General features: G+C 40.7%; 2 protein-coding genes across 2 annotated transcripts; both read left to right on the top strand.

Annotated features, from left to right (window-relative positions):
- The first annotated feature begins 4,024 nt into the window (after positions 1-4,024).
- Positions 4,025-9,646, top strand: LOC110091537 (olfactory receptor 5G9-like). The gene has a single exon (XM_020815691.3). It carries the CDS (start codon positions 8,721-8,723, stop codon positions 9,642-9,644), a length of 924 nt encoding a protein of 307 aa, XP_020671350.3. The 5' UTR covers positions 4,025-8,720; the 3' UTR covers positions 9,645-9,646.
- Positions 9,647-14,035: 4,389 nt separating this feature from the next.
- On the top strand, positions 14,036-18,316 carry LOC110091538 (olfactory receptor 5V1-like). The gene has a single exon (XM_078378089.1). The coding sequence runs from the start codon at positions 17,047-17,049 to the stop codon at positions 17,968-17,970; it is 924 nt and encodes a 307-aa protein (XP_078234215.1). The 5' UTR covers positions 14,036-17,046; the 3' UTR covers positions 17,971-18,316.
- Positions 18,317-18,569: the final 253 nt, after the last annotated feature.

Here is an 18,569-nt window from a genome sequence, read left to right as displayed (position 1 = left end):
TTGGGGGGGGTGACTTTGCCCGCCAAGGATGGGGTCCGCAGCTTGGGGATCCATCTGGAGCCGGCGCTCACTTTGGAATCTCAGGTGGCGTTGGTGGTCCGCACCGCCTTTTTTCATCTCAGGCAGATAGCCCAGCTGCGGCCCTACCTTGATGTGGGGGCACTCACTACCTTGGTGCATGCGCTCGTAATCTCAAGATTAGACCACTGTAATGCGCTCTACGTGGGGCTACCTTTGAAGCTGCTGTGGAAACTACAGGTGGTGCAGAATGTGGCGGCCAGTCTCCTCACCGTAGTGAGAAAATACCAACATATCTCACCCACTCTGGCCGCATTGCATTGGCTGCCCATCCGATTCCGCATCAACTTCAAAGTGTTGATGCTTACGTACAAAGCCCTAAATGGTTTAGGGCCTTGACACTTGGTGGAACGCCTACTCCCACCAAGATCTACCCGTGTCACTCACGCGAGCCAGGAGGTGAGGCGGAGGAGCCTAACGCCGAGGGAGGCCCGGAAGGAAAAGACAAGAAATCGGGCCTTCTCGGCGGTGGCTCCTCGCCTCTGGAACAATCTACCTCCTGAGATTCGCGGGGCTCCCTCGCTGGGTATCTTTAAGAATCGTTTTGACAGGATGTTTCGGCAGGCCTTCCCATCAGAGAATTCCTGACACCCTTTTTCTTTCCTTTTTTATTGTTTCTTTTACCTTGTCTAAGGCTTTTACTATTTAAATTGTCTATATGTATTTTTACTGTATCATTTTTATGATTGTTAGCCACCTAGAGTGGTCCTGACCCGACCAGATAGGCGGGATATAAATTAAATAAATAAATAAATAAACACTCTTCAAGCAAACCCATTATATTGCAAATAAAAATTCATTATCTGTTATAGCCCCTCTCATGAAAACTATCTCAGTTCCCAAGAGATTTCATCTGTCATTTTAAAAAAATAACATTCTCTATTTATGTCAACACAAAGAAAGTGAGAAATGAGGTCCATTTTCAGTGCATTAGGATCTCTGAGGTAGAAATGCTAAGACCTGTAGCAAGAAGGTTCCATGGGTCCCAAGCATACAAGGATTCAGAGTTGCAATACCAGGGAATGATATATGCACAGATAGGTTTCCTGCTAATGAGGTTCATACAAAGGACAGATAGCAGGGCCTTTGGGAGTCATAGCCATTAGGCCCACATCCAGATGAATCATTATACATTCATTTTGGACTCTCATCATGTACAGATTAGACTGGGAAGAAATTAGAATGAGAGTGATACAAGAAACAAGAAATATCAGTAATTAAATGAGCATCTCCATATCTGGAACAACCCATTCATATGTGTCCTAGTACGAACAGGTACACAAGAGAATTGACTCAAAAACACTGGTAACCTTCCCTATTAGCTTTCATCAACGATTTGTGCTAGGAAAAATGTAAGAGCCTTCATACAGTTCCATGGCCTCAATCCCCATTATTTTCCTAAACTAAATGTAAGGACAATCTTTGTTGTGTCTGGTTCTGCCCTTAAGTTGAAAAAATACCAGAGTCCTCCAGACCACAGACCAAATGTCCATCTTGTACACTAACCTGGTGGTAAGAAATGCCACTCATAAGATTTCTTTAAAATCAAAACACACACACACACACAGAAGTTATTGAGATGTTTCAGATGAGCCTGAACCATACAGAAACTGCTTCACAGAAAAAGATGCAGAGTATACATTAGGACTCCCTTATCCATGAGTGATCATTTCCAAGCTGCCTCTGCCATAGATGCTGAAAATCACGCATTATAGCAAACATTATACTTAGCATAGACTCTAGCTCCCTCTACAGGCCAGTTCTGAGGTAATGACATTGTAGAAATATATTTCTCTAGGGCAGTGGTCCTCAACCTTGGGCCTCCAGATGTTCTTGGACTATAACTCCCAGAAGCCTTCACCACCACCTCTGCTGGCCAGGATTTCTGGGAGTTGAAGTCCAAGAACATCTGGAGGCCCAAGGTTGGGGACCACTGCTCTAGGGCACTGGTTATTAACCTTGGGTTACTCAGGAGTTTTGGACTGCAACTCCCAGAAGCCTTCACCACCAGCTGTCCTGAGTGGGGTTTCTGGGAGTTGCAGTTCAAAAGCATCCGAGTAACAAAGGTTAAGAACCACTGCTCTAGGGAATGCTATACATAGCATGGTTTCTGGCACCATCTAGTGATGAGTTCTGGTAACTTCATCTTAAAATATATATTTCAAGGATTTATCTTTTATGATTTTAAATATTTTCAGACTTTGCATAAGAGAATCAGAAGATACTGATCTTTCAGATATGGAGATCTTATTCTTATACTCACATGCTACTAGCAATCATGTCCTGTCCATTATTAAAGTTAGCTGGTGTTCAAAGACTTGTACAACCTCACTTGGGAGCAGCACGGCTCCTCTGCTTCTTCCACTGTGTGACTTCCCTTAATGGGTGCAAATTTCAAGCAGAAGCTAGTATCCTATTGTCTAAGTATGGAGCATAAGAGAAATTCTGTAGCTGTCTGTCCTATTCAGGTGGCTTCCCCATTGTGTGATCAGGTGTACCCCCCATCTAGCCAACTTGTACTGCAGCTAAAACTGTGCTCACGACCTGGGGTTCAAATCCCAGGTAGCCGGCTCAAGGTTGACTCAGCCTTCCATCCTTCCGAGGTCGGTAAAATGAGTACCCAGCTTGCTGGGGGCGCAATGTGTAGCCTGTATAATTAAAAATTGTAAACCGCCCGGAGAGTGCTTGTAGCACTATGGGGCGGTATATAAGTCCAATCAATCAATCAATCAATCAATCAATCAATCAATCAATCAATCAATCAATCAATCAATCAATCAATCAATCAATAGCAGGGACCCAGGTGAAACTGAAGGGGGCAATGTTTATGCAATGCTCTTTTTGCTTCTCATTGAGTCAACAAGAAACTTGCCAACATCTCATCTTGTAAAAATTGTTTCTTACATGAAGCTGGCATTACATGAAGTTGAAGATGCTGTTGCATTCATGATCTGTGAACTCCTTGTTAGAAGTCCCTGTGAGGCTGTCTGCTTTGTTATAACAAGACTATAATCATCAACTGGGTAGGTCTTTGGCCTGATGTAGCATATTTGTTCTCATCCATATAGAAAGTCAATTTAACTTTGGCTCGGAAGGTGGTGAGGCCTCTAATACAGAAGAGAAGATGTATAGCCTGCTTGAGGAATGTGGGAAGTTTTTAGTGGGAAGTTTTGGTCTAGGGTTCCATCTTGTGGCTATTAAGGGATACACGAGTGGTGCTTAGCATAATCAAGCATTGTTCTATGATTTTCTCTCTGCACATGTGTGGAATGTGTAGACAAGATAAGCTTCTCGACGCCTCTTTGGCTAAAATCTTATCTTTATGCTAAAAAATGCTAATGATGGTACTTAATAAAAAGACATGTCTGGGGGAAGAAGAGGGCAGACATCTTCTTCACCGGTGATATGCTTCATAACTAAAGACTATAGTCTGTCTTTCTTTATCAGAGATCTGTCCCTGGTTTTAATGCAACTGCTGCTGGACTGGCCCCACTGGCGGTTCCCTGGGGATTTCCCCACAGAGGAAGGAGCTTATTTCTGGTCTATAAATTAATCCATAATCATACATTTACACAACCCTTAATCACCAGGGGTCTTTTGTCACATCAACATCTATCACAAAAGACATTGTACAGTTGTATTTTAAATAATATGAAGAATGGCATCAGGGGACCATCTCCCCATTTGAATGAAATCATGGAAGCTATAGCGTAACCATCATCCAGAATTAAGACAATGACTCTTTCATTGCTCAAATGTAAGAGTGGGTGATACCTTTTATTGGACCACTAAACAGTCTAACAAATTGCAAGCTTTAATGGAGAAAATTCCACTTCTTCAGGCTTAGCTTAACTCCTCCATGGAAGATGCAGAAAAATTGTAGAATCTAAAAATTGATGGTACACCACTGTGAGAGTTGGTGAGACTGCAGTCTAGAGCAACATGGTTTGGACTTTTTACACCCCTCTCTTAAGACCAAAAGTCTGCCATTTATTCTGTGATTGCCCCTCTCACACACCCTCACATTGCCTGCCTCAAAGCTAGTATCCTCTTGGCTTTGGGGTTGGAGAAAAACAACACAAAGATGAAAATACCTGTATCACAATTTAGAGGTTTTAAAAGGTTATAAAAAACATGTTTAATTTTGTGTGATTTTGGGAAACCATACAGCCTTTGCCTTGTTCTTTTCTTCCTGTTCCTGTTATGAAATCCTGAGCTTCCCAAGATATGTCAACCTTGGCATAAATGTTGTATCTCAGAACAAAATTAAAACACAATATTTTTTGTGCACAAGACCAAGCACACATGCACGCACGCACGCACGCACGCACGCACGCACACACACACACACACACACACACACAGAGAGAGAGAGAGAGAGAGAGAGAGAGCTATGAAGACCTCAGGCCAAGAGTGACACAACTTCTGCAGGCAATGAGAATGTTTTGCATTAAGGTCTTCATACAACATTATAGTGAGGTAGCCTGTAGAGAAACACAGAGGCAGTCCATGTTGAAAACACTCCTTCTTGGTTATCAAACTTGAATAATAATCAAATAAGATTCATGGCCACCTCTGAGGAAAAAAAATCTCCTTTTTCTCATTCACAAGAGGGACACTTTAAATGGACTGTGTGAGTATGTGTGGATACATGTGTTCATTTGTAACCATGGCAAGGGTTAATGTATTTCACCTCATACTAGCTTCTCAAGCCAGCTTCTCAACATCATGGGAGTCCAAGACCATTTGTGATGATGCTTCTGTATCTGGACCTATGACTATATCTCCCAAAGGCTCTGTTGTCCATGCTTTTGTATAAACATCAGATGTAGGGAAGCCTACCTACACAGACTTCTCTACTGATATGATATGATTCTTTTATACAGTGGTGCCCCGCAAGGCAATGTTAATTCATTCCACTGAAATCGCTGTCTTGTGAAAACATCATCTTGTGAAATGTGGTTCCCCATTGGAATACATTGAAATCCGTTTAATGCATTCCAATAGGGAAAAATTGTTGTTTTGTGAAAATCGGCCATTGGAAAACCATTTTGCAAAGGGCCAATCAGCTGTAAAAATCGGTGTCTTGTGAAAAACGGTCCCGGAAACACCCGTTCTGCGAAGCGCCGATCAGCTGTCAAAATTGTCGTCTTGTGAAAAATGTTCCCCCCCCAAAAAGCCCATCTTGCGAAGCACGATCCGAAACATCATCCAGTGAAAATCAGCCATAGGAAACACCGTTTTGTGAAGTGCTATAGCAATCGCAAAAACTCATCGTCTAGCAAATAAACTGTTTTGTGGGGTAATCATCTAGTGGGGCACCACTGTACTAAATCTCTCTCTCTCTCAATTTTTCCAGATTCATGGAATCTTCTTGCTATATGTCTTGGCTGCCTTGCCTCAGAGATCCCAATGCACTGACATTGAGTCAAGAAGGAAGGCACATCAATGGCAAAGGGCCAGAGACAATGCCCAGACTCCTCTTTAGACTTATATATCCATTCACATGAAGAAACATATAATAGAACATATAACATATAACAGTCATCAACAGAAGGCAATAAAACTGTCTCTCAAACCTCTTTGTTTTCTTTCCACATTTCCCTATGTGCCAAAGAAGAAGGAGAATGCTAATTGTTTTGATCACAGTTGAAATCTCTTGAGAACTGAGGTTCCGGAGACAGTTTTCATGGGAGAGTTTTATTTATTTATTTTGAGAAGTATTTATTCAGTTAACTTACCAGGCAGCTAAAGGATGACTCTGTATTAGAGATCAAGGCACATATACTATTCTACAGAAAGCTGATTAACTACGAGGAAAGGAGACAACAATTTTAAAGACAGTTCAAGTATTGTAGGCAATCTGAAGGATATCGGTGAGTGTGGATCCTATTATGGCTATCACGAAGTTTATATCATAAACTTCACCAAGCTTATTTTTAAACCCAGTTGCTTTGGTGAAAGGAAGTGAAAAAGGTCAAAATCAACAGATTTTGGTTGGTAATCACTCTTGTGTGTGTCTGTGTCTGTGTGTGTCTGTGTGTCTGTGCATATGAACATGTTTCAAAAAAGAAGGTCATGAAAATCATTGTCTGTGTGAATGATGAATATTTCCAATCAATATTAATCTTCTTGCATGTTACAGAGGAACAGAGTCACTGTCAAGCCAGCTGTCTGAATTTTTGGCACTCCTGGCTTTGAGACTTCATCTGGAACCAGGAACTGGTTTTTTATGTTTGAACCAAGATTTTTACCTGCTTTCTTCTAGCCGATTGCAGAATAGTTTGCAAAATCATTCAGTTTCACCAATATGAAAAAAATGATATCCATCTGAATACTCTTAGTATTTATCATTTGTTTGGGTTTCATCATCTCCATTCTTTCTTCCTCACCAAACAGCTGGGTTAGAACTCTAGATACATGTCTAATGCACACAGTGTGTAGAGTTGCTCAGGCTACATATTCATGTAGCACAAACATCACACAAAGTAATGGGACTTATCACACAGTAGGCATGCATAGATTGAATTGGTTGTTGTGGGTTTTTCGGGCTCTTTGGCTGTGTTCTGAAGGTTGTTCTTCCTAACATTTCACCAGTCTCTGTGGCCATCATTTTCAAAAGGACAGCACTCTGTGCTCTGGTGTAGTTGGCTAGGGAGTGCAGTATTTATGGCTGTGAGATAGGCTTTTGTCCTTTTTTGTCTTTTTCTGTAGATGGGTGATTAGTGTGTCTTGTTGTGGGTTTATTGTTGTGCTAAGGAGAAGAGATTATCTGTCACTGTAGTTGGACACCCATCAACCACAGTGACAAATAATCTCTTCTCTTTAGCACAACAATACACCCACAACAAGACACACTAATCACCCATCTACAGAAAAAGACAAAAAAGAGAGACAAAAGCCTATCTCACAGCCATAAATACTGTACTCCCAAACAAACTACACCAGAGCACAGAGTGCTGTCCTCTGAAGATGCCGGCTGTCAGCACGCCCATGTTCCCTCTAGGAGAGGTGAGAACCCCTGAACTTGATTGCGGGACTATGGGTTTGACACCGGCCACAGAAACTGGCGAAACGTTAGGAAGAACAACCTTCAGAACACAGCCAAAGAGCCCGAAAAACCCACAACAACCATTAGATCCCGGCTGTGAAAGCCTTCATGAATACATAGATTGAATTGTTAGAAAATGCAAATGAGATAAGTAGCATCTGTCTAGCCTTATCTAAACACAGCCAAGTCAAGTATATTTACCACAGGTTGCAGGAAGTTCTACCTGTTATTCCTACCTTCTCAGTTCTGTGGCTCTCATATGTGTGAAAAAAAATGAGTCTGAAGAGGAGAGCCTCTACTCTCCTTGGGCATTCTTCATATGAGTTGGAAATCAATGTCCAAACTCATGTGAAGCTCCTATTCAAACATCGTTTTCCATACATTAGAAAACTTGTGTAACTGTTGGACAAACTCCTGTAAACCAGCTGTGGGTTATTTCGTTTGCTCTTTTCATTGGAGAGGGCAATCTCTGGATCATGAGTTAGCAGCTGGCAAAATGTGACCTCACAAAAGTTGTGAGATTGCAACTCCAAGCATTTATTATTATTATGTTGTTTATGGCTGTTGGGAGGTGCAATACAAGAATATCTGGAAGCCCACAGCTGACCCACATCTGTGAGAGGGGCTGGACTCAATGATCCATAGGATCTCTTCCAGTCCTGCAGTCTTAAAATGATGGTGATAAATGACCTTTCTATCTGAGTGTGATTTGGCAGTGTGCCCAGCATGCAGATTCATTCATGATAATCTTATCATGAAGTCAGAATATAGTACTCAGTTTCTAAGTACATATTACTGTTAGGAAGTGTGTGACCAATGGAACAATAATGAAACACACTCAATTATACCAACTCTGACTTATTTTTTCAGTTGAAATAGAAGGGAGACACAGTGGACTTGTGATGGTTTATAATTTATATCAATGATTTTTTCAACTGATATCTCACTTTAAAAATAAATGGATTTTGAAATAAAAGGACAAGACCAATAAACCTTCAGGAAGAGAAAAGGAAATGGGAGCTACATTTTCAATATGGAAATTGCATCCATTGAAGTGTAATGATAAAACCACACTGAGAATGCATCACCTGGACATTGTTTTAAATGCAGATGAATAAAATTGACATAGGTTGTAGTGAGTATGCCCATAGTAGGGTGTATTTCTAACTAAACATTTCTAAATAAATAGGAACTGATAATAATTTTTATAGATTATTAGCCAAAATCCTGTTGCATATGAATGTATATGTAACTCAATGTTGTGCCCAAATCTAGTTCTAGTTGTGCTAGCATCAAGGTGGAAGGGCAAATACAAAAAACACTTGTGTTGGCATGTTCCACAATTCATCATGCTGGAGAATCATGCTAAATAGTTCAATTGCATAGAGTAACTCTTGCTAACAAACACAATGCCTGTAACATTTACACTGGTGTAAGCTTGCATTAAAATAGCATGAACAGGATATTGCCCACTATTGCCTCATATCACCATTTACTTAATGTTCGTAGTACGACAACATAACATTTTTGTATATTTTAACCTATCTCTCTTTCCATTCATACAGATTGTAGAGACTTTTGTTACCTCCCCATGGAAAATCACACGAGGCTCACAGAATTTATGCTTTTGGGACTTTCAAGTGATCCACAAGCACAGGTCTTACTCTTCTTTGTCTTCTTAATAATATATGCCACAACATTCACTGGAAACTCTGCCATCATTTTCATAGTCAAGACTGAAACAAGCCTTCACACCCCCATGTTCTTTTTTCTCAGTCATCTGGCCCTCGTTGATATTTGCTACTCCTCCGTCACTGTCCCAAAGATGCTGGAAACTCTTCTAGCCACAAAGAAATCCATTTCCCTGGTCGGATGCATCACACAGATTTTCTTCTTTAATCATTTTGTTTGTGCTGATGTTTTTCTGCTTTCAGCCATGGCCTATGACAGATATGTTGCAATATGTGACCCGCTCCATTATTCAACAGTAATGACAAAGACCATGTGCTGGCAAATGGTGGGAGGAGCCTGGTTCATGGGCTTATTTGATGCAATGCTCAATGGATTGCCATTTATGCATTTGAACTTCTGTAGACACAATCTACTCAACCACTATACCTGTGAAATTTCTGCAGTTCTGAGCTTGTCTTGTAGTGGGACTTCCCTCAATTATAAGCTCTTATTTGCCTCTTGTTTTCTCTTTGGTTTCAGTTCCTTCCTCCTCATCCTCGTCTCTTACATTTATATTATTTCTACCATCCTCAAGATTCAGGCTGGAAAACGCAGGAGTAAAGCCTTTTCTACCTGCAGCTCTCACCTCATTGTGGTTTGTCTCTTTTATCTATCAGTTTTCTCCAGATATTTGCAGCCACATTCAGAGTCCTTCACAGATTTTGACAAAGTGAGCTCTATCCAGTACTTAGTTTTAAGTCCTCTGCTAAACCCCATCATATATAGTCTGAAAAACAAAGAACTGAAAACTATAATGTGGAAAATGTGTGAGAAACATGGGTAAAATTGGAAAGAAGCTTTGCTGTATCAGCTATAGTCCTATATCCAACATATCTTTCATGAGATTTGGAAGTGCTCATCATTCCTAAATGTTGTCTCTCTGTGTGTGTACAACCTGTTTGAAGAGATAGGACCAAGTTTTTTGTCTAAGTCATCACACATTTGGGCAGAACAGGTTTTTTTTCAGCAAACTGGGGAAATGGGACCTACTACGTGTATTTGTATCTGTTTAGACAGTAATATTTTTAAACCTAATCCCAGGAGTAGAGATGGGTAGAAATTGAACCACAAAGCAAAATGATGCTGTGAATTGGACCATTTTGTGGTTTGTTTCAGGGTGCTTTGGGGAAAGACTCCTTAGAATAAAATGAAACACTGAACTATTATTGTCTTTGACAATTTATTTGTGGGTTATAACTTGGACAATCCAAACCCAGTCTTTACCAAACATGGAAGGGGTGGGGAGGAGAGCAATCTGAAGACTTGCTGCAGGTTTGGCATCTTTAACTCACATGGGGGGCTGTTCTACTGCTCCTCGAAATATTGAATCATATATACCACAAAATAATTTGTTCCACTGGGAAGACTGTGAAGGTTTTTGGTTCGTAGTTTGCGAACAGCAATGAGCCATGTATCATCACAAACTTCTATACTCCAGCTTTGTGCCCATCTCTACAGATTAGATTAATACACCTCTTGTCTTACCCAGAGGGAGCGTCGGTCAATGATGCCATACCTCAGGAACTTTGTACCATGCATTACACCTCCTTTGACGAGGCAGTTCACATGGTGAGAAAGTGTAGTGTAAGGGCGGAGATGGCGAAATGTGATATAAAATCAGCTTTCTGGGTTTTACTAGTTCACCCTCAGGATTTTGACCTGTTAGGATTTCATTTTCATGGATTCTTTTACTTTGACAGAGCTTTGCTGATGGGCTGCTTGGTTTCATATGCTGCATTTGAATGATTCAGCTCATTTATCGAGTGGAAGCTCAGGAGCAGGATGGGCTGTAAATCCACAGCCCATTATTTAGATTTAATTGAAATAATATTAGCTATGGATCTGATGGCAATTTTAATTGTATTTTAATTGTATTGTAATTATTTTATCTTTTACTATATTGAATTTTAATTATTGTAAGCCGCCCAGAGACCTCTGGGTAGTGTGGGCGGCATATAAATAAATAAATAAATAAATAAATAAATAAATAAATAAATAAATAAATAAATAAATAAATACCTTTTTTGTGGGGAAAGGAATTCAGAAAAGTGTAGATTTATTTTAAACACTTTTCAATGAATGGCAGAGGAGCTAGGTTTACCCTTGGAGGAGGAAAAAATGGAGGGACCAGCTATGTCTCTTACTTTTTGAGGCATTGAGCTAGATACGGGTCAACAGACATTGAAGCTGCCTGAAAACAAATTGGCTGACCTTAAGACAAGGATGCCACACCGTTGCAAAAAAGAAAGGTGTCTCTGCAAGAGCTTCAGGAGATTGTGGGACACTTGAACTTTGCTTGCAGAGTTGTGGCACCTGGGCACGCATTTTTGTGCCGGCTTTGCAATGCCATGAAGGGTATTCGATGCCCACAGCATAGGACTAGGGTTACAGGCGGTATGAAGGAAGACCGACAGGGCTGGAGTCAGTTTTTAGCAGGGTTCAATGGGTTATCTTTCTGGAGAGGTGTAATAGGGCTGAAGGCGGACTTTCAGATCCACTCAGAAGTGGCAGGATCTTTGGGGTTTGGCATCTATTTTAGAGGTAGATGGTGTGCTAGCACATGGCCCAAAGAGTAGCATTGGACTGGCATTACCAGGGATTTAACATTCTTAGAATTTTTCCCAGTAGCTGGTGTGCTGTGGCTGTGGGCTGAGCAGTGGACTCAGTGGTGCGATTTTGGTGCAACAATCAGGTGGTTGTTTATATCATAAACAACTCTATGTCACATTCAGAATGGGTCATGTCTTTAGTCAGAGCATTCACCTTACGGGCCCTGCAGTTTAACATACAGTCATGCCCCGCTTAACGATTGCCCTGCATTACGACGAATCCGCTTTACGATGATTTTTTGCAATCGCAATTGCGATGGTCTAAATGGGGGAATTTCGCTTAGCGATGATCGGTTCCCTGATTCCGGAACCAATTTTCACTTTACAGCGATCAAAAACAGCTGATCATCGGGTTTTCAAAATCACTGGATGCTTAAAATGGCTCCCGGCTGTGTTTAGGGATGGATTCCTCACTATACAGGCAATGAAAATGGCCGCCGTATGGAGGATCTTTGCTGGATGGTGAATGCGTTTCAATGGGGTTTTTAATTTCGGTTTACGATGTTTTCGGTTAATGGCGATTTTCCTGGAATGGATTATTGTCGTTAAGCAAGGCACCACTGTATTAGTGCAGACCCAACATGTACCAGGTATAGAAAATAGATTAGCTATTGTTTGCACTAACAGATTGAGCTGTTCAGGGAGCTAGACCAAAGAGTTCCTGGAAATTCTTCCCCCAGAAGTCTGGCAAATTGGCGCGAAGATGCGGAAAGAGCAATAGGCTTGTCTCTGACACTGAGGACATGGAAGGGGTACTTGGCTGTGAGTATAGAATTCCAGGAATTTAGGAAGCTGGTCAACCTGGAGTTGGTTTGGCTGGTGCCGGTGTATCTGAATAGAAAGGGATTAGCACTTGGTACCATACAGGGTAGTTTATCAGCACTTGCATTCTCTGCTAGGCTTAATGGCTATCAGGATTATTCATCAGATTACCACATCAGGAAAATGATTGAAGGTTGGTCCAAGGAAAGGGGTAGAGTTCAGGACACTAGGTCTCCCATATCACCTGCGCTGTTAGAAGGATTTTGTAAGCAGTGAGAATTTTTGTGTAGGGACCAATACGAAATTGTTTTATTTAAGTCGGCATCCTTGTTGATGTTTTCTGGGGCCCTCAGGATTAGCGAGCTAGTTGCTGCCAGGAAGAATGACAAGGCCAGGGTAGCTCCGCAATGGCAGGATGTTTGAGTTGTGGACGGGAAGGTTCAAATGCATATTTGACAATCCAAAGCCGATCAACTAGGCAGGGATGCCCAACTCACTTTAGTGCATTGCCATATGGAAAGTATTTGTCCCATGAGAGCCACAATTACGTACCTAATGGTTAGGGGGCAAGACCAAGGCTATTTCTTTAAACACAAAGATAATTCAACGCCAACAAATTATCAGTTTTGGAAGTTGACGGGTGTAGTTTTGGATAGGGTTGGTGTGCAGGGATTGAAAGTTGGCACACATTTATTTAGAATTGATGCAGCATCCACCATGGCAGCCTTGGGATATAACACAGATGAAATTAACCGTTTAGGTCAGTAGTCTTCATCCAGCTATCGTAGATACATCAGAACACTTCCTAATGTCTAGGCAGGTGCCTTGTTTTGTTATATCTTTACAGGTCTTGTGGTGATGGTGAAGCGGAGGCATGTTGTGATTTTGGGCCACAGCTATGTTTATTGAGCAACACATTATGCGGCTGCATCCCCATGGGGGAGCAACTTGGGCCCTGGAGCCAGAGCTCACATCATTTGGAGAGGCCTGCGTGGAATGCTGTGAAGTCAGCTATGCAGGGCAGTGGCCTTTGGCCAAGTTCCACCAGATTTGTTGGTAATATTTCTGGATGGCAATGATCTGGCCAGGCATCAAGGTAAGGGATTGATACTGGACATTTTGCATGACCTGAAATGACTGAAGGCCATGTATCCAGCAATGCATTTTGTGTGGTCAACAATTGTCCCTCGGTTGGCATGGAGAGATGCCAGGAATTTATTCTCCATTAACACAGCACGCAGGAGTATTAACCAGGAGGTCTGCAGAGCAGTCTGCGGCGGCCTTGGATCGGTGATTAGTCACCAGAAGATCCACTTGGATAGGTATTTTTTGGAATGATGGCTTATATCTGTCCGATTTGGGTTTGGATGTCTTCACCGAAGACATCAAGGGGGGCCTGCTTGTTGAGCTTGATCGGTTTGATGGTGGGTATGGGACTTAGCTTGGCTAGTCCCTATGCTGTGGCAGGTAGTGCGGATATAACAGGTTTTCTGGTGAGTCCCATTGCAATCTCCATTGTAAGCTATAGCCCATCTGACTTCCCAGTGCTGCGGATCATGCTATTACAGTGCTTGGGAGGAAAGATGTGCTGGGGCCACAACCGGACCAACAGCCATCAAGGAAAAGGTGGCCTGTAGAAAGACCAAGAGAGACAAAGAGAGATACAATTCAAAATAACAATAATGGTTATAAAGCCTGCATTACAAAAAAAATGTCCCCTCAGCCTGTCTGTATCTGGTCCTAATGACTATGTCTCTCAAAAGCTCTGCTATCCACGCTTTTGTATGAACCTCAAAGGGGGGAGAACTACCTGTGAAGACCTCTCCACTGATATGATTCACTTACTGTATATGGTAACTCTGACTCCTTAGACTTGATGAAACTGTGCATCTTTCTTGCTATAGGTCTTGATTTCCTTACCTCAGAGATCTTACTGCAAAAACATTAGGCCTGGAGGGTTTGCACACTGGTGAAGCACAGCAAGAGACAAAGCTGAGCATCCTCTTCATAATCACATAATGAGGCAAACCACCTTGGCCCTATCGACCGATCGATAGAGCAATAGATACCTCTGCATATATGTGAAAGTATCATAAAGGGGTTCACTGGAAGAAACCAATAAAATAATTTCTCTATATAGAAAGCCTTTTTCTTTTCTTTCTTCCTCTTTTTCTGCCAAAGAAAACGTTAAATGTTAATTGTTTTGATCACAGTTGAAATCTCTTGAGATCTGAAATTGCAGAGACAATTTTCATGGGAAAGCCTACAAGAGAGAATTGAGTTCTATTGGAAATATAATGTGTTTGTTTGATAAGTGTTTCTTTAGTCATCTCACCAAGCAATTAAAAGATGACTCTGTAGCAGAGCTGGAGGTATGTATATCATTCTACCGAAAGCAGGTTATCTATAAAGAATTGAGATAACTAATTTTATAAAGAATAACTGTACTTTGGGCAGCCAGAAGAATATTGGTGAGTGTGGTTCATGTTGCAATGTAACAGGAGGAATTATTTAACCAAACCCAGTTGCTCAGGTAAAAGCAACCAAAGAAGTCAGAAGCTGCAAAAGTTTTTGTTTAAATGATTATGTTTGTTATGCCTCTCTTCTAAGTTTGTGTGAATGTGCATGTGAATTTTCAATAAGTGAAACCAGTATTTATTGTCCTCCAAGTTACAGAGAGACAGAGTTACTGCTGAGCCAGCTGTCTAAATTATTTGTACCTCTCGGGCTTGAAGAGCATAATCCAGAACCAGGAACAAGTAAGTGGAAGCTATTACCATATGTGGTGGTCATGTAGAGTAGTGAAGCAGTATTGGAAAAGAGTACATGCTGTGCTGCAACAAATATTGCTTTATAAGGTTCCACTAACCCCAGAACTGTTTTTATTGAGTATGATACCTGATAACATAGATAAGGCAAAGAAGTATATAGTTATATACATAGTCACTGCAGCTAGAATTCTTTATGCTAAAAACTGGAAAAGTCTGATGGTACCGAAACAAGAAGATCTTATAGAGAAGATATGGGAAACAGCGGAAATGGACATTTTATCAGAAATGATGAAGGACTGTCCTCTACAAGAGGCAACTGAAAGATGGGACTTAGTCTACAAATGGTTTGAGTCATTAGACAACATTTGAAAAACATGCATTAGAATGAGAACTTAAATCTGGAAGGCAGAAAATAGTTAAAGAGCAACTTGGAATTTTGATATGGCAATGTGTATAAAATGGATATTAGTATGTTATTGTTTCTCCTCTTCCCCTTAACCTCAATCCCTTTTTCCTTCCTGTTACCCTTTGTTAAAAATAAAATATTAAAACAATTTTTTTTCAATAAGTGAAACCAGTATTTATTGTCCTCCAAGTTACAGAGAGGCAGAGTTACTGCTGAGCCAGTTGTCTAAATTCTTTGTACCTCTCTGGCTTGAAGAGCATAATCCAGAATCAGGAACAAGTTTTATACATTTATATCAAGATTTCTACCTGTTTGCTTCTATCTGGTTGCTGAAAAGGGTGCATAAATCATATGACTTAACAGTTACCCATGAGCCAGCATTAATCATTTTTAAAAAGGGCTATGTGCATCTGAATAATCTTCATAGGTTTTCTCAGTTAATTTGCTGGGAGATAGCTTTTTGTTTTCATTATCTTTACCCTTTCTTTCCTGTCAAACAGCTAGTTAGAACTCTAGCTTCACTTCCTAGGCTACCTGTCTAGGTCTAGGTGCTAAGAATACACTGCTTTCATCACCAGCCATGTGTTCTAGAGACACGACTAAATGCATCCATACAACTGTTATAGCTACCTACTCATGTGGCACATATTTCATAGAAAGTAATGGGACCTATCACCCAGTAGACATGTATATGATCACATTGTTACTGTACCTAAGAAATGGAAATCAGATAAAAGGCATTCCTCTAGCCCTCTCCAATTATGGCCAAGTGAAGGATAATTTCCATAGTTTGTGGGGAGTTTTAATTGCAGCCTCCTCCCTTTACAGTTCTGTTGCTCAACCATGTGTGAAGAGAGACAAGTCTGAATAGTAGAATATCTACTATCCCTGAGCATGTTCCAAATGAGTTGAGACTTAATTGTCCTAACTCATGTTAAGAGAGTCCTTTCTCTTCAGAGGCTTTCTTCTTCAGATATTGCTTTCCACATTTTAGAAAACCTCCTCGAGATTTTAGATAAACCCCCAAGAACAGATCAGGTTGCTTCTCCTGCTCTTACCATCAGAGAAGAGAAACGAGAGTGCAAAGTTCCAATCTTACAATAAGCTGAGAATAGGCAAAATGTGACAGTTTTCTTCCATTCCCCACTATTCCCTGTGGTGGATACAGCTGTTTGGAGTTGTAGTACAAGAATATATGGAAGACCACAGTCTGCCTGTGAGAAACAAACTGCTTAACTGAATGTGATATGGCAGTAAGCATGCAGATTTATTAAGTCAACTAGTCATTTAATTACACCAATTGTACATGATATAAAGAATATCTTAAATACTGATATAAACAATAGGTATTGTTGCTTCTCACTCAGTATTTTTAAATAAATAGGAGGGAAAATAATTCCAGATATAGGAACTTTTATCTACTGGCCAGAACCATCTTGGACAACTATGCATGTACATCTCTAAGTGGTCATTGTGATAGTCATGCAAGCATCAAGATGGAAGTGTAATTGCAAAAGCCCTTCTACTTACTTAATAGAATATTAATATTAGTAGTGTGACAATGTTGTATTTACATTTACATTGTAATCTCTATCTCTTTGCATTCATAGGGCTCATACAGATATTCATTACCTCCCCATGGAAAATCGGACCATGATCACAGAATTTATGCTTTTGGGACTTTCAAGTGATCCACAAGCACAGGTTCTTCTCTTCTTTGTGTTCTTAATAATATATGCCACAACGTTCATTGGAAACTCTGTCATCATTTCTGTAGTCAAGAATGAACCAAGCCTACAAGCACCCATGTTCTTCTTTCTCAGTCATCTGGCCCTTGTTGACATCTGCTACTCCTCCGTCACTGTCCCAAAGATGCTGGAAACACTTGTAAGTAAGAAGAAATCCATTTCCCTGGTGGGTTGCATTACACAGATTTTTTTCTTTATCCATTTCGCTTGTACTGATATTTTTCTGCTCTCAGCCATGGCCTATGACAGATATGTTGCTATCTGTGACCCACTCCATTATTCAATAGTCATGACCAAACCAGTGTGCTGGAAACTGGTGGGCGGTGCCTGGGTTACTGGCTTCGTTGATGCAACGCTCAATGCAATGCCTTTCGTAGGTCTGAACTTCTGTGGGAATGATCTAATCAGTCACTACACCTGTGAAATTTCTGCAGTTCTGAGTTTATCTTGCAGGGAAACTTCCATCAATTATAGGCTGGCATTTGCTACTTGTTTTCTCTTTGGTTTCAGTTCCTTCCTCCTCATCCTGATCTCTTACATTTATATTATTCCAACCATCATCAAGATTCAGTCCACAAAAGGCAGGAGCAAAGCCTTCTCCACCTGCACTTCCCATCTTATCGTGGTCTGCATGTTTTATCTTTCAGCTTTTTCCAGATACTTGCAGCCACATTCTGAGTCCTTCACAGACCTTGACAAAGTCATCTCTATCCAATACTTAATTTTAACTCCTATGTTCAATCCAATCATATACAGTCTGAAAAACAAAGAATTGAAAAATCTTCTATGGAAAATGTTTGGGAAACATGAGTAAAATTGCAAAGCTACTTAGTATTTGGAAATGTTTGCAATCATAATTTGGGTGCTTTAAACAGTGGGCAGTTTACTGAAAGTGTACAAAGCAGATAGAGCTTATGAGCAAAACAGTCCTATTAATGTCCACTAATCTGTTCTCAACATAAACAGGACTAGATCCATTCCACTTTTATGAAATTTGAAAAAGCCTCCTGTTCTGAAATTGTGTGTGTTTGTGTGTGTGTGTTTGTACATCTGTTTGAAATTGGAAGGCCACTTTACAATTCTGGGCCAGTTGGAGTTCTTGTCAGCAAACTACCCCAAAGAAGCGAGACTTGCTAGGTAAATATCTTTGTGTCCATTTTGACCGTAACTTTCTGAAACTGTCCTTCGGGAAGATTGCAAAGCTGGCCCACCATATCAATTTTGAATTTGAGGAAAATATGCATCTATCTAGGACCTATTAGCCTCTCTTGAGTGAGATACACAGCTGGACTATATGAATAAACATATATCTCCACATAAGCTTTACTCTCTAGGGAGCCAAGGTCTCCAGAACAGGCTTTCATCTCTGTCGCCCAAGTCTCACAACTACGTTTGGTGAAGACAAGAGAGCCT

This window comes from Pogona vitticeps, chromosome 6, assembly GCF_051106095.1.
Source record: "Pogona vitticeps strain Pit_001003342236 chromosome 6, PviZW2.1, whole genome shotgun sequence".
In the NCBI taxonomy this organism is placed as follows: Eukaryota; Metazoa; Chordata; class Lepidosauria; order Squamata; family Agamidae; genus Pogona; species Pogona vitticeps.
Note: the sequence above shows the minus strand (reverse complement) of the source record. Positions and strands in the feature narration are given on the sequence as shown.